General features: G+C 40.5%; 1 protein-coding gene across 5 annotated transcripts in view; it reads right to left on the bottom strand.

Moving 5' to 3' along the window:
* The window catches only part of LOC139747395 (uncharacterized), a 38,032-nt gene extending 15,644 nt beyond the window's left edge, over positions 1-22,388 (bottom strand). The window contains exons 1-3 of one of the 5 annotated variants that reach the window (XM_071659694.1): positions 22,258-22,388; positions 2,768-2,906; positions 497-603 (exon numbers count right to left, since the gene is read on the bottom strand). In XM_071659694.1, coding sequence (XP_071515795.1) covers positions 497-603; positions 2,768-2,900 — 240 coding nt within the window. In that variant the 5' untranslated portion in view covers positions 2,901-2,906; positions 22,258-22,388. Of the gene's footprint in view, positions 1-496; positions 604-2,767; positions 2,907-17,106; positions 17,638-22,257 lie in introns of those variants that run through there. The other 4 variants (XM_071659689.1, XM_071659690.1, XM_071659691.1 and 1 more) reach the window with 4 other exon arrangements.
* Between the last annotated feature and the right edge of the window lie 1,056 nt (positions 22,389-23,444).

Below are 23,444 nucleotides of genomic sequence, written 5' to 3'. Positions count from 1 at the left end.
TATATATATATATATATATATATATATATATATATATATATATATATATATATATATATATATATATATATATATATCTGTATATATATATATATATATATATATATATATATATATATATATATATATATATATATATATATATATATATATATATATATATATATATATATATACAGAGAGAGAGAGAGAGAGAGAGAGAGAGAGAGAGAGAGAGAGAGAGAGAGAGAGAGAGAGAGAGAGAACTCTAGAAAAGTAAGATCCACATCACAAATATGCTGGAAAGTCGTTGTTGTTGTTGTTGTTGTTGTTGCTGTTGTTGTTAAGAGATTCACTATGGCCTCGCCTGGCACAGACCATAATCATGCAGGCGGTCTATCCACAAACGAGTGAGCTTATGACAATATAACATGCAAAGGTTCTAGGTTAAACTTGGAGCCATACTGTTTTTTTTTTTGTATCTTGCAAAAGGAATTCGCGTTGGTGGTCATCTTACCTTGTCTGGTTTGTCTATTCTGAACTTAGCAATGCTAGGATGTGCTGGGTCGAAGTCTGGGATGACACAGGCTGGGGTGTGGATGAGAAAGTGGGGCGACTCCTCCACTGGGGAGACAAAAAGATAGATTAGTACAACAGGGAGATTAGGGAAGCTGGGGATGTTGCTGTAGCGTGGAGTAGTTTCATATGGCAGGGAGATGAAGGCAGCAGGGAGGATAGCGCAGCAGGGAGAATGGTGAAAGCAGCGTCATTAAGAATGTTGCAGGGAGGTTAAAGGGAAGGATGAGGCAGTAAGGAAGCAAAGCTGCTGCAGCAGGAAGGGTTAGGGCAGCGGAGAAGGTTAGTAGAGCAGGTTGGTTGATGTAGGCCGTGGAAGTTAAGGTTGAAGGAAGTTTAGGGCATCAAGTGGACTACAGCATTTGGGAAGTTATTGTACGAAGGAGGTTCAGAGCAGCTGGAACGTTGTCGTAGCGGGGTGACTGGTGTTGATGTATGCTTATCACAGCAGGGAGCTCAGCACATGAGGTAGATTAGGGTAACAAAGAGACTGTTATTACAGTGGGGGGATTGTCATTCGTAAATGCGCCTACGGCTGTCAAGGCAATATTCAAAGCATCGTTGTAAATGTCACTGAAAATCATTCTTTTTCCTCAGCAGGACAGCAAACGGAGAGTGCCCGCATATCAAGACTGGTCTTTCCATAAGCTTAGATCAATATACACAGCGAGAATCTTATGGTAATATGGAAATAGGGCGCTAAGAAATAAGTTGGAGTATTGATCAGATTTTTTTCAGATCTACTTTCAAAATGTAGAAAGACGGTGTATTGACTTCTTTCGTCATGGGGGAGTTATGAAGTAACCATGTACTTGTCATGAGGGTTATCTAATGCATCTTCGTCTCACGCAGTTTTGAGTCTATTAATAAAATTGCCAGTCAGTTTGTTAAAAGGTAATCAAACTATGCACTTTGCTAGATTTTCTTATTTCTTCGTATCTTCTGCGTGGCAAGTATATTATCTCTATTTTGAATTCAGGTCCCTTGATCAACGCGTTTAGAAAAATAATCTTAAAACTCACATGAAGACGGGATACATAAGTTTGCCCACAGCAGGTAACCAATATCTATGTTATGTGTTTATTTCGACTTCGGCACCACTTCACTTCTCTCTGGATGCAACATATCTCCTTTGCAAATATTGGCCTCTAGTACACACTTTGACGTAAGGACATTTTTAGCCTCGTGGTAAGAACATCTTCGGTCTCGTGGTAAAATCACTTTACATGATGATCGAATGATTGGTGTGACACTTTCTAAGCACCCATCAGCTGGAGCGAAGGTAACTCACACCTAATCTACCCCTACACCTATAACTTACATCGAATCTACCCCTAATTTTAACATGTAACTCACACTTAATCTACCCCTACCTATAACCTATAACTCACACCTAATTTACCCCTACTTATAACCTATAACTCACACGTCATCTACCACTACCTATAACCTATAACTCACACCTAATCTACCCCTACCTATAACCTATAACTCACACCTAATCTACCCCTACTTATAACCTATAACCCACACCTAATCTACACCTACCTATAGCTTATTATAACAGGACATATCACTTTTCTGAAGAATTAATACTTATGAATCTAGAAAGTAAGTTTCACATGCTTTTTGGTTTTTTTTTCGAGACAAGCGACGAAGGTTACAGAGCTTGGGGGCATAGGTGGAGGCAAGTACAGAAAGTACAGCGGTTACTGTAGGAGGGTGACATGTGGGTCTTCGTGGGTCCACGGGCCCTGAGGGTCCTCATCACGTAAGAAAAGGAGGAACAGCATGAATGTCATAGACCTAAAACAGTGGAAGACAACAGAAAGCACATAAAGAGACTTTAATGGTAACAGTAAAAGATATTGCCATGGTGAGATAACAGAGCACATGTTGGGGTTACAATGTTGGTGGGTAATGTTGATAAGCTACATAGAGGAGTCGGGAGGGTAGCGGAGGATGCATGAAATTCACATGGGGGCATGGTTTAGAGAATACAGTGTGGTTCTGACGGTTACATGTGAAAAGGGACATGATTCTGGTAATTACACCACACACACACAAACAACACACTCCTAGGGAGTATGGGTGAAGGGTATATAGGTAAAGATAGGTGGATGTAAACACAGGCTGTACAGTGGAGACGCACGGTTAACACAGATGGGGTAGGAGGAAAGCCCACGTGTTGGTGAGATGTTGCTTCACTTACAGCTACATGCTGCACCACAAGGCTTCGGGGACGGGTTGACCAAGGAGGTTGATAAAGGTGAGTACTCCAGGTAACAGAATAATGTTATAACTGTTACCAATGCCAGCCATGAGATGCTTCGCCCCAGATTCATATCTTTCTGGAAGGAAAGTGTGTGGAGCATTACGTCTAGGAGCAACTAGAAAGAAATGTATGAGACAATATATCCATACCTTTCTCTATATGAGGGAAACATGTTGTCTCCACTATATTTCTTTACATCTTTCTAATAGTAACTTTCATTATCAAGACTCAGCACTCTAATCCTGATTGAGCAGAGAAGCATTTGATCTAACTCGTAAGAATGAGGCAAAACATTCCTTCACAAAATCCTGACCTATAAAAGTTGGCCAAAAAGCCACTGATAACGAGGGTGTTGCAATGAAGACATTATAACCTGACCCAAAAAGTGTCAGCTCAAAGGTCAGTTGTGTCGTCTTTATAGAGAAGATACGTTTGTTGAAGGGATACTTTACATAGGATATCGAGGATTTAAGCAACATGTGAAGTAAAGTAAAATTATAATCAAAAGGGAGAACTAAAAGATTCTTGGTGTCAGTGGGAGGTTTGGGCTCAACTCTATGAAATCATTTCTACGCTAACATATGGGATTTATCAATGAAAGATCTAGGGTACTTTAACTTCGACGAAAACAGACTTTGAAACAGGTATATGAATATCATCCAAGACATCAAACAGATATTCTAAAAGGTCATCAACTGGAACTTTTGTGATAAGTGAGGGCATTACGTATTTGCAGTCCAGAGTATATTGATGTTGAGTTTGAGAAGATATATTCTATTGGATCTAAGTTAAATAGCCCAGTTTCTCAACCGACTCACTTCCGAAGCTCTTGCATCCATAACAGACTGCATACTTGCCCCTCTTTCCAAAACTCTTGCACTCACCTCCCTAACAACCCCATCCATAAACAAGTTAAACAACCATGGAGACATCACACACCCCTGCCGCAAACCTACATTCACTGAGAACCAATCACTTTCCCCTCTTCCTACATGTACACATGCCTTACATCCTCGATAAAAACTTTTCACTGCTTTTAACAACTTGCCTCCCACACCATATATTCTTAGTACCTTCCACAGAGCATCTCTATCAACGCTATCATATGCCTTCTCCAGATCCATAAATGCTACATACAAATCCATTTGCTTTTCTAAGTATTTCTCACATACATTCTTCAAAGCAAACACCTGATCCACACATCCTCTACCACTTCTGAAACCACACTGCTCTTCCCCAATCTGATGCTCAGTACATGCCTTCACCCTCTCAATCAATACCCTCCCATATAATTTCACAGGAACACTCAACAAACTTATACCTCTGTAATTTGAGCACTCACTTTTTCCCCTTTGCCTTTGTACAATGGCACTATGCAAGCATTTCGCCAATCCTCAGGCACCTCACCATGAGTCAAACATACATTGAATAACCTTACCAACCAGTCAACAATATAGTCACCCCCTTTTTTAAATCGATTCCACTGCAATACCATCCAAACCTGCTCCCTTGCCGGCTTTCATCTTCCGCAAAGCTTTTACTACCTCTTATCTGGTTACCAAATTATTTTCCCTAACCCTCTCACTTTGCACACCACCTCGACCAAAACACCCTATATCTGCCACTCTATCATCAAACACATTCAATAAACCTTCAAAATACTCACTCCATTTCCTTCTCATATCACCACTACTTGTTATCACCTCCCCATTTGCCCCCTTCACTGAAGTTCCCATTTGTTCCCTTGTCTTACGCACTTTATTTGCCTCCTTCCAAAACATCTTTTTATTCTCCCTGAAATTTAACGATACTCGCTCACCCCAACTCTCATTTGCCCTTTTTTTCACCTCTTGCGCCTTTCTCTTGACCTCCTGTCTCTTTCTTTTATACATCTCCCACTCTTTTGCATTATTTCCCTGCAAGAATCGTCCAAATGTCTCTCTCTTCTCTTTCACTAATACTCTTACTTCCTCATCCCAACACTCATTACCCTTTCTAATCTGCCCACCTCCCACGCTTCTCATGCCACAAGCATCTTTTGCGCAAGCCATCACTGCTTCCCTAAATACATCCCATATATAACCATAATTGCTCTCCTTCGTCTATTCCCGACGCCATCTCACCCTCCAGGAAGTAGCATCTCCACCCTCCTGCAACAGCGCAGACCAGGCAACATACGAAGAAAAGCCACATCCGCTCACACTGTCACTAGTTTACCCAGATGTTTCACATGCTCTGGTTCATTTCATTGACGGCAAAACCGCAGTATATATATATATATATATATATATATATATATATATATATATATATATATATATATATATATATATATATTATTTTTATTTATTTCATTATACTTTGTCGCTGTCTCCCGCGTTTGCGAGGTAGCGCAAGGAAACAGACGAAAGAAATGGCCCCCCCCCCCCCCATACACATGTATATACATACGTCCATATATATATATATATATATATATATATATATATATATATATATATATATATATATATATATATATATATATATATATATATATATATTATATATATATATATATATATATATATATATATATATATATATATATATATGAAGGTGAAATCGCTCTCTAGTAGGAGTTCTTACAATCTTATTTGACATGTTTCGTGGAGACAATCCACCTCATCAGGAGCCAGTACTTAGCAACGTTATTTAAATCCCAACATCACACTTGTTTCCCGCCGTCCAACACCAATCTTTCTAGGCCTAGAGATATGTATGTATACCATGTTGTTGTTAGATTTTGTATAGATATAGATATAGCATTCTTTCACCCAGGGTTTGCGATTACCTGCTTAACGTAAAGTCTTACGGTAATCACACTAACACAGCAAACAACAAACGTATAAAAACGTTGCAGAGATTATTATCGTCAGCGAAGTTCAGACTGCGCAGTATTCCTTTGAAAAACTGAACCTTGACATTTAAGGCCGACAAAGTAACAAAGTGGACAAATTTTCGCCAACTATTCCTCTCTTTTCACAGATTACGTTGACATCTGAAGAAGACAAGGAAATCGGAACCTTTAGATAATTCTTTCCTTTAGTAGAGAACATCATGAGGGAAGAAGGAGGAGAACTTGCTCTTTAAGGGACAAAGCCTCTTCATAGAACGATTCATAAGTGACTTCCGTGGCTCTCCCAGAATTCTTCTCCGGACGCAAAAGCATGGCTTGCGGGAACAGAGAGAGAGAGAGAGAGAGAGAGAGAGAGAGAGTTCATCTATGGCCTCGTGCTGCGTAATGTGGTAAGGTGTGGTATATGTGCGTGTGGCGGATATGGCGAAACTCTCCTATCAAAACTGATAAAGGTAGAGCAGAGATGCCAGTGTTCATTACCCATATCCTGTCTCGTGTACCCAGCAGTTAGGCAACCCAAGGTGTTAAATGTGATGCTTTACTAGAGATGGGTGGTTTATGGTGTTTATGCACCTGGTCATGAGAAGAATATCATTAGAGGCAAGTGTCCTGGGCGCAGTTGAGTGCTTGTGTCAGAGGTTTTGGTTTTTTTTTTTTTTTTATACTTTGTCGCTGTCTCCCGCGTTTGCGAAGTAGCGCAAGGAAACAGACGAAAGAAATGGCCCAACCCCCCCCCCCCCATACACATGTACATACGTCCACACACGCAAATATGCATACCTACACAGCTTTCCATGGTTTACCCCAGACGCTTCACATGCCTTGATTCAATCCACTGACAGCACGTCAACCCCTGTATACCACATCGATCCAATTCACTCTATTCCTTGCCCTCCTTTCACCCTCCTGCATGTTCAGGCCCCGATCACACAAAATCTTTTTCACTCCATCTTTCCACCTCCAATTTGGTCTCCCTCTTCTCCTCGTTCCCTCCACCTCCGACACATATATCCTCTTGGTCAATCTTTCCTCACTCATTCTCTCCATGTGCCCAAACCATTTCAAAACACCCTCTTCTGCTCTCTCAACCACGCTCTTTTTATTTCCACACATCTCTCTTACCCTTACGTTACTTACTCGATCAAACCACCTCACACCACACATTGTCCTCAAACATCTCATTTCCAGCACATCCATCCTCCTGCGCACATCTCTATCCATAGCCCACGCCTCGCAACCATACAACATTGTTGGAACCACTATTCCTTCAAACATACCCATTTTTGCTTTCCGAGATAATGTTCTCGACTTCCACACATTTTTCAAGGCTCCCAAAATTTTCGCCCCCTCCCCCACCCTAAGATCCACTTCCGCTTCCATGGTTCCATCCGCTGACAGATCCACTCCCAGATATCTAAAACACTTCACTTCCTCCAGTTTTTCTCCATTCAAACTCACCTCCCAATTGACTTGACCCTCACCCCTACTGTACCTAATAACCTTGCTCTTATTCACATTTACTCTTAACTTTCTTCTTCCACACACTTTACCAAACTCAGTCACCAGCTTCTGCAGTTTCTCACATGAATCAGCCACCAGCGCTGTATCATCAGCGAACAACTGACTCACTTCCCAAGCTCTCTCATCCCCAACAGACTTCATACTTGCCCCTCTTTCCAGGACTCTTGCATTTACCTCCCTAACAACCCCATCCATAAACAAATTAAACAACCATGGAGACATCACACACCCCTGCCGCAAACCTACATTCACTGAGAACCAATCACTTTCCTCTCTTCCTACACGTACACATGCCTTACATCCTCGATAAAAACTTTTCACTGCTTCTAACAACTTTCCTCCCACACCATATATTCTTAATACCTTCCACAGAGCATCTCTATCAACTCTATCATATGCCTTCTCCAGATCCATAAATGCTACATACAAATCCATTTGCTTTTCTAAGTATTTCTCACATACATTCTTCAAAGCAAACACCTGATCCACACATCCTCTACCACTTCTGAAACCGCACTGCTCTTCCCCAATCTGATGCTCTGTACATGCCTTCACCCTCTCAATCAATACCCTCCCATATAATTTACCAGGAATACTCAACAAACTTATACCTCTGTAATTTGAGCACTCACTCTTATCCCCTTTGCCTTTGTACAATGGCACTATGCACGCATTCCGCCAATCCTCAGGCACCTCACCATGAGTCATACATACATTAAATAACCTTACCAACCAGTCAACAATACAGTCACCCCCTTTTTTAATAAATTCCACTGCAATACCATCCAAACCTGCTGCCTTGCCGGCTTTCATCTTCCGCAAAGCTTTTACTACCTCTTCTCTGTTTACCAAATCATTTTCCCTAACCCTCTCACTTTGCACACCACCTCGACCAAAACACCCTATATCTGCCACTCTGTCATCAGACACATTCAACAAACCTTCAAAATACTCATTCCATCTCCTTCTCACATCACCGCTACTTGTTATCACCTCCCCATTTACGCCCTTCACTGAAGTTCCCATTTGCTCCCTTGTCTTACGCACCCTATTTACCTCCTTCCAGAACATCTTTTTATTCTCCCTAAAATTTAATGATACTCTCTCACCCCAACTCTCATTTGGTGATGGGTGATTTTAAATGCGAAGATGAGAAATAAGGCAGTTGAGGGTATAATTGGTGTACATGGGGTATTCAGTATTGTGAATGGATTTGGTGGAGAGCTTGTGGATTTGTGTGCTGAAGAAAGACTGGTGATTGGGAATACCTGGTTTAAAAAGAGAGATGAGTCAAAGGTATCATTAGATTACGTGTTAACTGTTAGGCGTGTAAGAGAGAGACTTTTGCATGTAAATATGCTGATAGGGGCAGCTAGTTGGATGTCTGATCACAATCTTGGGGAGGCGGGTGAACATTTGTAGAGGCTTTTAAAAACGAAGGGAGAATGTCGGGAAGAAAAGAGTGGTGAGAGTAAGTGAGCTTGGAAAGGAGACTTGTGTGAAGAAAATCCATGAGAGATTGAGAGTAGAATGGAAAAAGGTGAGAGCAAATGAAGCGAGGGGAATGGTTCAGGAATGGGAGGTATTCAGGGAAGCAGTGATGGCATGTGCAAGAGATGCTTCTGGCATGAGAAAGGTGGAAGGTGTGCAAATTAGAAAGGTTAGTGAGTAGTGGGATGAAGAAGTAAAGCTGTTAGTGAATGCGAAAGAGAGGCGTTTGGACGGCACTTACAAGGAAGGAGTGCAAATGACTGGGAGATTTTATACATGAGTTGAAAAAGAGGACAAAAGAGAGTTGTGGTTGAAGAGTATCATTAATCTTTAGGGAGAGTCAGGGAGAGTGGTTTGATGAAAAGAGAAGAGATGGTGGAAGCCTTGCAGAAGATGAAATCCGGCAAGTCGGAGGGAGTGGATGGTATTGCAGTTGAATTAATTAAGAAAGGGTGTGATGATATTGTTGTCTGGTTGGTAAGGATATTCAATGTATGTATGGATCATGGTGAAGTGCCGAAGGATATACATACACGACCACACACGCATATATACATACCTATACATTTCAACGTATACATATATATCCATACACAGACATATACATATATACACCAATACATAATTCATTTTTGCTGCCTATGTTCATTCCCGTCGCCATCCCGCCACGCATGAAATGACAACCCCTCCCCCCTCACGCGTGCGAGGTAGCGCTAGGAAAAGACAACAAAGGCCACATTCGTTCACACTCAGTCTCTAGCTGTCATGTATAGTGCACCGAAACCACAGCTCCCTTTCCTCATCCAGGCCCCACAAAACTTTCCATGGTTTACCACAGACACTTCACATGCCCTGGTTCAATCCATTGACGGCACGTCGACCCCGATATACCCCATCATTTCAATTCACTCTATTCCTTGCACGCCTTTCACCCTCCTGCATTTTCAGGCCCCGATCGCTCAAAATCTCTTTCAGTCCATCCTTCCACCTACAATTTGGTCTCCTACATCTCGTTCCCTCCACTTCTGACACATGTATCCTCTCTGTCAATCTTTCCTCACTCATTCTCTCCATGTGACCAAACCATTTCAATACAGCCTCTTCTGCTCTCTCAACCACACTCTTTTTACTACCACACATCTCTCTTACCCTTTTATTACTTACTCGATCAAACCACCTCACACCACATATTGTCCTCAAACATTTCATTTCCAAAACATCCAAATTCCTCCACATTACCCTATCTATAGCCCACGCCTCACATCCACATAACATTGTTGGAACCACTACTCCTTCAAACATACCCATTTTTGCTTTCCGAGATAATGTCCTCGCCTTCCACTCATTTTTCAACGCCCCCAGAACTTTCGCCCCCTCCTCCACCCTGTGACTCAGTTCCACTTCCATGGTTTCATCCACTGCCAAATCCACTCCCAGATATGTAAAACTCTTCACTTCCTCCAGTTTTTCTCCATTCAAACTTACCTCCCAATTGACCTGTTCATCAACCGTACTGTACCTAACAACCTTGCTCTTATTCACATTTACTCTAAGCTTTCTTCTTTCGCATACTTTACCGAACTCAGTCACCAGCTTCTGCAGTTTCTCACATGAATTAGCCACCAGTGATGTATCATCAGCGAACAACTGACTCACTTCTCAAGCCCTCTCATCTACAACAGACTGCATACTTGCCCCTCTCTCCAAAGCTCTTCCACTCACCTCCCTAACAACACCATCCATAAACAAATTAAACGACCATGGAGACATCACGCACCCCTGCCACAAACCGACGTTCACTGAGAACCAATCACTTTCCTCTCTTCCTTCTCGCACATATGCCTTACATCCTCGATAAAAACTTTTCACTGGTTCTAGCAACTTGCCTCCCACACCATATATTCTTTAATACCTTCCACAGAGCATCTCTGTCAACTCTATCATATGCCTTCTCCAGATCCGTAAATGCTACATATAAATCCATTTGCTTTTCTAAGTATTTCTCACATACATTCTTCAAAGCAAACACCTGATCTACACATCCTCTACCACTTCTGAAACCACACTGCTCTTCCCCAATCTGATGCTCTGTACATGCCTTCACCCTCTCAATCAATACCCTCCCATATAATTTACCAGGAATACTCAACAAACTTATACCTCTGTAATTTGAACACTCACCTTTATCCCCTTTGCCTTTGTGCAATGGCACTATGCATGTATTCCGCCAATCCTCAGGCACTTCACCATGAGCCATAAATAAAATGAATATTCTTACCAACCAGTGAACAACACAGTCATCCCCTTTATCAATAAATTCCACCGCAGTGCCATCCAAACACCCTATATCTGCCACTCTATCATCTAACAAATTCAACAAACCTTCAAAATACTCGCTCCTTCTCCTTCTCACATCACCAGTACTTGTCATTACCTCCCCATTAACCCCTTTACCGAAGTTCCCATTTGTTCTCTAGTCTTACGCACTTTATTTACCTCCTTTCATAATATCTTTTTATTATCTCTAAAATTCAATGATACTCTCCCACCTCAACTCTCATTTGCCCTCTTTTTCACCTCTTGCACCTTTCTTGTATACATCTCCCATTTATTTTCACTGTTCCCCTGCAAATATCGTCCAAACGCCTCTCTCTTCTCTTTCATTAATAATCTTACTTCTTTATCCCACAACTCACTACCCTTTCTAATCTGCCCACCTCCCACGCTTCTCATGACACAAGCATCTTTTGCGCAAGCCATCACTGCTTCCCTAGATATATTCCATTCCTCCCCCACTTCCCTTACGTCCTTTGCTCTCACCTTTTTTCCTTTCTGCACTCGGTCTCTCCTGGTACTTCCTCACACAAGTCTCGTTACTAAGATTACTTACTCTCACCGCTCTCTTCACCACAACATTCTCTCTTCTTTTCTGAAAACCTCTACAAATCTTCATCTTCGCCTCCACAAGATGATGATCAGACATCCCTCCAGTTGCACCTCTCAGCACATTAACATCCGAAAGTCTCTCTTTCACACGCCTATCAATCAACACGAAATCCAATAACGCCACCCGGACATCTTTTCCACTTACATATGTATACTTATGTATATCTCTCTTTTTAATCTAGGTATTCCCAATCATAAGTCCTTTTTCAGCACACAAATCTACAAGCTCTTCACCATTTCTATTTACAGCACTGAACACCCCATGTACACCAATTATTCCCTCAACTGCCACATTACTCACCTAGATAAAGTACCCTATACCTTTCATTGATAAATCCCTTAAGTTAGCAAAGAAATCATTTTATAGAATTGAGCCCAAACCTTCCATTGACACAAAGAATCTTTTAGTTCTCCCTTTTAATAATGATTTTACTTTACATCCCATGTTGCTTAAATCCTTTAATGTAAATGTTGCCTTCAGCAACAAAAATACTACAAAGAATATCTTAATCAGATACTCACCAGAATATTCTCCTGGGTGCATCTATAAAGTGCCATGTAAAAAAATTGTGAAAAGTTTTATGTTGGGCAGACTGGTAAGGGTCTTTCTGTTAGACTTAAGTAACATAGATATAGTATAAGAACGGGACAAGAGTCAAATGCCTTGTTTAATCACGTTAAAAACTATGATAATTGTATTGAAAGGAGTAATGTCATCTCAGTTATTAACTCTAACCCTATTCACACGAGAAATATTGAATCTTCTATTATCAAATACAGAAAGAATTATAATCTTAATATTAGTGATGGTCTATACAAATTGGATAGCTTTATTATTGGTAGAATTTGTAAACAATTCACCTTCTTGTCCACATAAGAAGTTTATGATACGCTCGTTGTCTGTCTTGGACAGTCGCTACGTCTCTTCGTTGTATATCAACTGACTTATATTTCTCTCTTTTGTCTCCGCTAATGATGTGATTATTACACGAAAGTACACTTAGGAACTTATCGTGTTTCATTTTCCCCGTGGACTCATAGGAATATACTAGATCACGCGCAAAATTGTGATCCTTTGCAATACATATATATATATATATATATATATATATATATATATATATATATATATATATATATATATATATATATATATATATATATATATATATATATATATATATATATATATATATATATATATATATATATATATATATATATATATATATATATATATATATATATATATATATATATATATATATATATATATATATATATATATATATCCGTGGGGATAGGAGAGAAAGAATACTTCCCACGTATTCCTTGCATGTCGTAGAAGGCGACTAAAGAGGGAGGGAGCGGGTGGCTGGAAATCCTCCCCTCTTGTTTTTTTCAATTTTCCAAAAGAAGGAACAGAGAAGTGAGGATATTCCCTCAAAGACTCAGTCGTCTGTTCTTAGCGCTACAACGCTAATGCGGGAAATGGCAAATAGTATGAAAAAAAAAAAAAAAAAAAAAATATATATATATATATATATATATATATATATATATATATATATATATATATATATATACATAAATATATATATATATATATATATATATATATATATATATATATATATATATATATATATATATATGTATGTATATATATATATATATATATATATATATATATATATATATAGAGAGAGAGAGAGAGAGAGAGAGAGAGAGAGAGAGAGAGAGAGAGAGAGAGAGAGAGAGAGAGAGAGGGAGAGAGAGAGAGAGAGATAGAGAGAGAGAGATAGATAGATAGATAGATAGATAGATAGATATACATATATTGCCAAGCCACTACAGTACTATGTGCACACTATCAGTACGTGTCGGTAAGGTCGTTAAACCCTTATCATTATGAGGCAGAAAACAACATTCCCAACATTTTGCGCGTCACTACGTAGTGGGTATATGATCGTAGCCCCAGACCAACATGTTTCCGTGATAATTCTTTGAAAAGCCAAACGCAATCATCTAAAGGAATTACTTACTTTATATTGACATCTATGACTTGCGTGTCATCAGCCAGAATGCTCATGTTTTTGAGCTTCGGTGAAAGAAGGAAGTGGGGAGGAGTGTGGCCTGGTGATAACGATGTGCCGGGTTGGAAGGTATTTCCCGTGAGTTCTCGAAAGCGGATGGATTAGCGAGCGACGGAGCCAAAGGGAAACTGAGGTGTAATATAGCTAGGGCAATGTGTAGCGACTTTCGCTAGGTGTTGACAAGGACTGAAATACTTCACTTTGACCCACCTTAAGTGAGATATTCGATTATACAGTTACGACTTCGTCTCTGAAAGTGTTCATATAAGAGAAGTGGTGAGTGTGAAAACAGCGTTTCATCACAGGTCAGGCTGCAAGATCATCCTACCAGGAATACGTAAATGCTGATGACTCATGCTTAGGACGAGAGATGCAACAAGGGTAGGGGCTCCGGGAGGACAATAGAACGATAGAAAGACTGCTTAGGATGGCAGCAGAGTAACCAGCGGACGAATTAAAGCAGCAGGACGATTGAGGGTTAAGAAGAGATAACAGATAGGCCAGAGGAACTTTGAAAAGAAACAGTAGAACAAGAGGATGTATGAAGAGAAACAGAAGGGCAACGAGAAATACATGATGTGAGAAAGAGAGTAGAGTAGCAGGGAGACTGCTCAGAGATGATAGAACATTCATTGGCAACTGAAACAGAGAGCAGTAGAAGGTGTTGTTGGGAGAGATAGCACGACAGAGCAAGAGAGGCTTCAAGAAGACGCGCATCAAATCAGTGAAAGATCTTTTTGAAAAGTGAGGCAACAGAAGAGAAAGAGACGTCTCGAGCAAGGAAATATATAATGATGGAAAAGAACTAAAGCAGAAGAACATAGCAAGCTTTACAATGGACACAAGAGGATAGTGGAAACACTTATGAACACTGCAACTCATACCACTAAGCACGATTCGCTGAACTAAACTCGCTGAGACTGTTTCGAACCAAAGTGGCGGGCGGTTTCCCCTTATTACACAGCTGTCTTGACAGCTCTACCTTAAACATTTACTTAGTTACGGGCACTAGAGTGGGACTCACTGAGGGTGAAACCTTGTCATCCGCATGATTCTTTTGACCACCTGCTTCGTTCACAGCGTCGCTGTAGAGTTGTATGATAACCACTGTAAATGTGGGAGTCTCACTAACCAAAGTAGATCTCATAATATTCAGGTCGACAGTCATGGTTAAGAGTTAGGTTGTTGAGGTGAAACTAACTGACGCACCTCTGTCACCTTCCGTAAAGGAAAGAATCTCAACGATGCTGTAAAAATCGTCTCTAAAAAACGCCAGCGTTACAGAGGGAGTTTAGGAAGTCTCCCGCTAACCTACTACATCACATTATGTTCACTACGAAGGAAGATATCACCCAAAGCATCTTCATGACACCTTCGACAAACATGAATTGACTTCGTCCTCGACAAGCGCATCTAACCACACCACCGATGGATCTATAGTCGCTTCGCTATTAAAGAATACATCTTTGCAACATCTTTATCTTTTAATACACCTCTGACACCATTGCTTTTCACCCGCCTCATAAATCTCAATCTTCTTTTTTATTTCCAAATCTACTTCCTACATTCGTATGTAAGTCAAACAAGATGATGGGATTTAAAGCATCTGATTTTTCTTTTTTCTTCATCTATAAAGGTCATTCAGTTTAGCAAATGACGATTTTCACCAGATGTCGACGCACTTCGTAACATGTGTCATCCACCCATCTCAGATTTCGATAGTTCCATTTGCTGCCATACCTTCACTCCACTCGCACTACCTCCTGGTTCTCTCCATTCATACGATCTAAACAACCTGCCTCTTTTCACTGTCAACTTTCACCTTCAACACAGTCTATCGGAAAGCAGGTTTTTGCAGTTTCTCACTCGAAAACAACACCAGGACTGTGTCATAAGTAAACAACGGCTGACTTGCCTCCCGGGATCAACCCCCCAGCCACCCAGCAAACTGCATACCTTCTCCTCTCTCTCTCTCTTAGACCCTCGCATCCACCTCCCTCACCACTCCATCCATAAAGCACATTAAACAGCCATGGTAATATCACACAACCCTGCCACAGACAGACCCTCTCCAAGAACAGTCCACTCGCACAAGCGCCTCACTTTCTTGAGAAAAACTCTCCTCACTCTTAACAGGTCTTTGTAAAACTGTTAACAAAAGCACTCTATCAGTTCTATCATGTTTTTCCACGTTCATGAACGCCTGCTTATGGCTACATCGCGAGTGAAAAGCCATCTGCGAAGTTGTATCATCGAAGAATAACCTCGTAGAACTTCTTCTCTCTACAAAGGAATACATCTTTTCCCTGCTACTGATTGCTTTTCAGCCTTGAAGCTTCAAGAACCCTTAGGGAAGAGAGGTCCTGGGGCTAGATGGTAATAATAACAATAAGAAGAAAAAGAATAATAACAATGATGATGATAATGATAACAACGATGATTATTATGATAATGATAATAATAGTAATGATGATAATGATAATGATGATAATAATGATAATAATGATAATAATGATAATAATAATAGTAATGATAATAATAACAATAGTAATGAATATATGATGATAATCATATATACATATCACGCGCAAAATTGTGATCCTTTCATATATATATATATATATATATATATATATATATATATATATATATATATATATATATATATATATATATATGCACTTACAAGGTGAAGCATTCTTTGGGAGCGAGTGCATGTAAACGTACAAGTGCACATTGTATTATACCTACAGTGTTAGATTAGATGTTAATATGCCACACAGACCTACAGAGAGTGTCATACATCTGTTGCATTTCTTAGCCTCTCTTTGCGGTGTTGCCTGGCTATGCACCGTCAGTTTGAACAGATCAACAGACTGGGCAACCTATCAACGTGATGTGTCATGCCGTTAGGTGCGAAAAGTGTGTATGTTGCATACGGAGGAATGACGTTACATGTCTGAGTGTGTGTCCGTGCGAGTGAGCTACACGAATGTGGGAGAGTAATATACACTGGTGCTGCGAGATGTTGCTCTGAGCTTCACCTAAAATCCCACATTATACCACGTTCATTTATTTGTATCATAACCACATAAGAATGTTGATATTGCATGTTACCTAATCAGTAACGAGACACTAGTAAACCCCCATGTATGTATTGTATGATAGATACAGTGAGCGTGTGGTAGATGCTGATCATGAGTGTCAATTTCTCGACCATGAGCGTGCGAAGTAGCCAGACTATCTATGTACTGTGTATTCCCACACTGTGTATAAGACCACGTATATTCTTCCTACAGACATGTAAATTACGTTTTACCTACCTGTGGCTCTCACTTATACACACTTCCTCACTACAGCACTTGGAAACCATCCGCACTTCACATGTAAGCATTATACTTATATACGACCATCAGAGAAGAAATCGAAGTAATTACTTTACCAAGTAAGGCGAGATGGTAAGGTTATACAGCGTGTAAAAGGGAGCTTGATGGGGTAAGCCACCTGCACGCGTTTAGGCGATGAGGACACTGGTGCCAGGGAGGGAGTGAGTGAGGTAAAGAGAGAGAGAGGGAGGGAGGGAGCGTTGTGGTGGTTCTGGCGGTGTAGAGCCTGGCTCACTCAGTTTGCTGACGTATCAGGGTCTCGGTTATCTGTTTATCTCTATGCCTTGTCACTTTCCCGGGATTTCATTTCGGTGTTTTTCGCTGTCCTTCGAGCAGTTACGATCTACTTTCCAGCATTAGGTGATTGCGTAGCTATTACACACACACACACACACACACACACACACACACACACACGTGTTATTGACTCTGAGTCAGTGCGACCGCTTGGGTTTCATTTCTAAGAGTGGCAACTTGCCCCACACCCGACCATGTGTTCTTCCTCCTTAGGGGCTGGTCGATAAATGGGTACCTGGCTTAGGCTAGGGTATGCATATGTGTGTGTGTGTGTGTGTGTGTGTGTGTGTGTGTGTGTGTGTGTGTGTGTGTACCTATATATAAGGAGGAAAAACATGGCATATACATATACAAAGACGAGACTTAAAGGCAACACAAGTGTAAAACCTCTCTCCCCGCAAAACACAATCATTAACCACTCACACACACACACACACACACACACACACACACACACACACACACACACACACACACACACACACTAAAAGGAAAAAACACAAATCACATAGAATCAATTGAGTCTGTCTGGAGAAGAGCAACAGAGACGATGCCAGAAGCGGGACACTTGACTCACAGTGAGTTACGAGTTGGCTTGCCATGGATGGTCGAGAAGTGAGGGGTGACTTGATCATGACCATCAAGCGCACAACCCAGTCTGATGATGTCAAAAGTGAGAATTTCTTCGACAGATGCCGAAACAAAAGGACCAGAGACTACACAGCGAGAAACCAAGCAAGACACACGTTTGAAAATGGTTTGGGTAGACGAGCACACCCGTGGTAGCAGAGGAATGGACGAAGAGAGAAAGCTGAGTGAGGAAAACTTAATTGACTGAACTTTAAAGGCAGAGAGAAAGAAAATCCTCTCTTGACTCCTTCTTGTAGTCCTTCTTTTGGAAAATAATACCCCTGCTCTCGCTTACGCCACATTTGATCGCTCTTCACGACACGTAAAGGATAAGTGGCCGGAATTTTTTCCCTTGCTCCCCTTTTCCACAAGAAGGAACAGAGAAGGGAGCCAGGTGAGGATATTCCCTCAAAGGTCCAGTCCTCTGTTCTTATCGCTAACTCGCTAACGCGGGAAATGGCGAATAGCACGATGAATATATATATATATATATGTATATATATATATATATATATATATATATATATATATATATATATATATATATATATATATATATATATATATAGAGAGAGAGAGAGAGAGAGAGAGAGAGAGAGAGAGAGAGAGAGAGTGTGTGTGTGTGTGTGTAGGTTCTACTAGTCTCCAAACTGCTTGAACCTGGCTACCGTACACTTTACTGCCTAGCATTGCAACTACGGCAAAATCTAATAATGAAGCTACTGTTTAGTTATATGTTTAGTTTTTCTGTAATTGATATCAACGTATTTGTGGTGTACCGTAAGATTATCTTTTTTTTTCTTCCCCCAGCATCGTTTCATTTTTCTCTTTACATATGTGTGTGTAATTATGCTGAATGGAGTTAGTGCCTTGTGATTTATGTGACAGTATTCAGTCTCCGAGGTTGGGTCTGTTTCACTTCTTCCCGTTGCTCTTCCTCTGGGCTCTGGTTCACTATAGCTGTACCTCTGGGCTGGTACTGTGGTGTTAGCTGTATCTCTGGGTTGGTACAGTGGTGTTAGCTATACCTCTGGGCTGGTACTGTGGTGTTAGCTGTACCTCTGGGCTGGTGCAGTGGTGTTAGCTGTACCTCTGGGTTGGTGCAGTAGTGTTAGCTGTACCTCTGGGCTGGTACAGTGGTGTTAGCTGTACCTCTGGGCTGGTACTGTGGTGTTAGCTGTACCTCTGGGCTGGTGCAGTGGTGTTAGCTGTACCTCTGGGCTGGTACTGTGGTGTTAGCTGTACCTCTGGGCTGGTACAGTGGTTTTAGCTGTACCTCTGGGCTGGTGCAGTGGTGTTAGCTGTATAGTCACTCATAAAAGTTCGTTGGGGGGAGATCCGTGTGCGTGTGTGTGTGCGTGAGTGTGTATGTGTGTGTGTGTGTGTGGGTCAGTGCAGTCCCCATCCCTTTTTGGACGGTGAGTCTGTATAACGACGCGACAGTACACACACACACACACACACACACACACACAACTGTGCCGTTGATGTCATGCAGTAAGAAAGAATTATATTGGTCGATCTTGTGTTTTTGTAAGTTACAATCAGGTGCATGATAAGATATGACAGTTAGAGCCCCCTCCATGCCTAAGCAGTGACGACGGTAGTGCAGGTCGAGATGCTGGGGGCACATATATCCCTATGTAGGACAAGTGTAAAATGTATTGGATGAGTCACCTTCACAAGTCACCAGGTAATTGTAAGTTCCACGTCCTGCGGAACTCACTCACGTACTAGGCAGCAGAGCGCTGGGACGATTTCTAATTGATAACGCTTTTCATAAGCGTCATGACACCAACAGCCCTTCGCACACTTGCACCTCTGCCATCTCTCACCCACATCAATAGCAGCTGCTCTGTACGTGCATGAACTTGAATATATCTAGAACCCAGTAAGAGCCTGGTGATGCTCACACCTTACCTCTTACTTCCCATCAACTCTCACACGGGTAGCCATGATGTAAAACAGAGTGAACAGTCAGAGTAGAGAGCTTCATTTATACCATCCAGTCAAGCAGATGAAGTTGGCTGGTTGGTTCTTTTGGGCTTCAGGTCTATCAGTTGGCACGGGATGGTCGTACCGGGCCGCCATCCACCAATCGATAAAGAAAACAATATCGAACACCTTCTTCGGGTTTTGTTTAGATAATACGAAGACAATAAACACTCTTCATGTGTGACTGGCGCTTGAAGTAGCGCCTCTAAATGCATTTAGCATATCATAGATGACTTTCAGGATATCATGTATAATTTTGATCCTATGTAACTACCTAATTTCTATAATGCTTCTCAATACTCTTTATCTCTTGTTTCAGAGGTATTTTGCAAAATTTATTTGCATTAATTCTCAACATCAATCGTTAATTCAGTTCAGCTTTTCGCAATCGTCTTAAGACAAAGAGTGGGTGATGACTTGCAAAATAGGCGACTATTTCGTTCATAATTTTTTCGATTTTCAAAATTATATTCCTAGATAAGAAATGAATTCATAAACCTCTTAGTCTGTCTGTTTATGCACCATGAATAATTACTCTGATCTGCGAACGTGGAAGAAAAAATCAATTGCTGTTAAGAAAAAGTGGGAGAAAAGCTGTTGTCAAAATTATTTTTTTAAGAAACATTTTGGGAAAAATCAGTTGCTGTGAAAAAAAAAAAAGTGGGATAAGAAATCGGTTCTGACTCAGGAAAATAGGAAATAAGATAAGTTGCCTTTAAGAAAACTAGGAGAGAAAGGTAGTTGCTTTAAGAAAATTAGGAGAGAAAGGCAGTTGCTTTTAAGAAAAAATTTTGAAAAAAAAAAACCTTTAGTTGCCTTAAGAAAAATCTGTAAATTTAGCTATCTTTGACCTGCTCTTTAGAACACTACACAAGTATATGTCTTTCTTTATCGCGTATTCTTTTTTTCCAAACAGCTCTGTTGTGCTTGTTGCATGTACGATCATACTTACTATCGATATACGAATGATATTAACATTCGTCATTTTCGAAACTAATATCAGACTAGCTAAGATCTGTTATCATTAAAACCGATCACAGGGAGAAGAAAGATACTCGATAAGCATTATATATGTGACTGAGAATGTTTGTACTAGAATTGCTCAGCATTGCGATTCTAGCTTATCAGCTTAAGTTAACGTGAATGAATTGCCTTCTTTAGAACATGTTTCATTTCTTTTAAAATCGTCAGAACTTCTTAGTTACCCTTCCTCCCTATTTCTCTTCATTAACTACGTCAGGGTTTTCTTTGAGAGCAATCCCAAAACTGAACCCAACATATTGATAACGAATGATAAAGTTTGCCATGCTTCTGTTCATTTAACGACGGTGCAAAAAAACAAATCGCCTTTACCCACGAATCATTCAATGAATACAATGAATATTCAGTAACAAGAAATTGGACGATTAGGATTACCTCAGCACGGCTTTCAAATAAGGGACTTCACCATGAACCATACATACATTAAATATCCTCACCAACCAGTCAACAACACAGTCACCCGCTTTTTTAATGAATTCCACTGCAATACCATCCAAACCCGCCACCTTGCCGGCTTTCATCTTCCGCAAAGCTTTCACTACCTTTTCCTTGTTTACCAGAACTATTACTGTGTTTCAGAGGAACTGACTTCACAGACATTGCAATGAAAATAGTATAATGATAGTAATAGTGATAATAATAATAATAATAATGATAATAATGATAATAATAATAATGATAAAAATGATAATAATAATGATAATAACAATAATAATAATAATAATGATAATAATAATAATAATAATAATAATGATAATAATGATAATGATAATGATAATGATAATGATAATAATAGAATAATTACAATAATGATAATGATAATGATAAACGACACCTATTGATATTACTGACATCTGTTATTGGTAAAATCTTATTAACTCACCTGAGAACCTAAACACACAAACCTACAGCTGCCGCAAGGTGAAAATCTGTTTGAGCTGAACATTTAATAAACTTTCAATGGAGGTCTGATTATGTCCCATTCGCGGGTTACTGCGCCAATATTTAACCAGTACATGTTTGTAGAGAATGTTATTGTAAGTGAGTGAGGAAGATATATAGATATAAGTCGGAATATGAAGATGTGGCTGACGTCCACCTAGGGTGACGTGGCTGAGGCGATACCTGACGTGGCTGAGGCGATACCTGACGTGGCTGAGGCGATACCTGACGTGGCTGAGGAGCTACCTGACGTGGCTGCGGTGCTGACTGACGCGGTTGAGGTGTTAGCTGACGCTGATGAGGCTCCACCTGACCTGGACGAGGTGCTAGCTGACGTGGATGATGAGGTGATGCCTAACGTTCTTGAGGTTGGAGCTGACGTGGATAAGGTACTAGCTGATAATGGCCTGTGGTTGCTCGCTGACGTCCAGGACCTTGAGCGAGTCGCCAAGGTAAGGTCTCACTCCACCTAAGTCAAGGGTGAGTGTCATGTTACTCGAGTGTCACTCCTGTTGTATGATAGGAACCTCAACTGACCACCGTGTAGACCTACAGCTACGGCAAGGAAGTTCTGATGCACCTCTTGCGTTAGATGTATATATATATATATATACATGTCAAATGAATACGAATATATATTTTGTGTATGTGCAGTGCCGTCATACTAAAGTACATAGACAGTGCCAGCAGTGCCATGCAGTTATCTTCTCTGCCACATGCGTCTGTAATGTGCCACGGCAACATTTCTGATAATCAGGCTAATTCAGAAGATATCATTTACTTTGGCTTTATCGAGGAATATAATGCTTCATGAATAATTCCTCGAGGGCGTCAATCCCTTGAGACATCTAAGGCAAATGCACTGCACGCAGTTTACATTCAGTTGCTACAGTGGAGACTTCATCGGACAGTACTCCCACACTCTAACGTATCACCTCTCATTGTTATGTAGTCATATCTGATAAGAAGTACGGCTAATAAGAAGATAACTGTGCATGCTTCAGATCTCTCTCTCTCTCTCTCTCTCTCTCTCTCTCTCTCTCTCTCTCTCTCTCTCTCTCTCTCTCTCTCTCTCTCTCTCTCTCTCTCTCTCTCTCTCTCTCTCTCTCTCCTGTTTGCCAAACCTTGTCAGTATATTTCCTGACAACTACTACTACTACTACTGCTACTACTACTACTACTGCTACTATGCTACTACTACTACTACTACTACTACTACTACTACTACTACTACTACTACTACTACTACTACTACTACCACAGTACTACTTCTACTACTACTACTACTGCTACTATACTACTACTACTACTACTACTACTACTACTACTACTACTGCTACTACTAATACTACTAATACCACTACTATTAT

This window comes from Panulirus ornatus, chromosome 68, assembly GCF_036320965.1.
Source record: "Panulirus ornatus isolate Po-2019 chromosome 68, ASM3632096v1, whole genome shotgun sequence".
Lineage (NCBI taxonomy): Eukaryota > Metazoa > Arthropoda > Malacostraca > Decapoda > Palinuridae > Panulirus > Panulirus ornatus.
The sequence above is the reverse complement of the archived record's forward strand: the minus strand, read 5'-3'. Positions and strand labels throughout refer to the sequence as shown.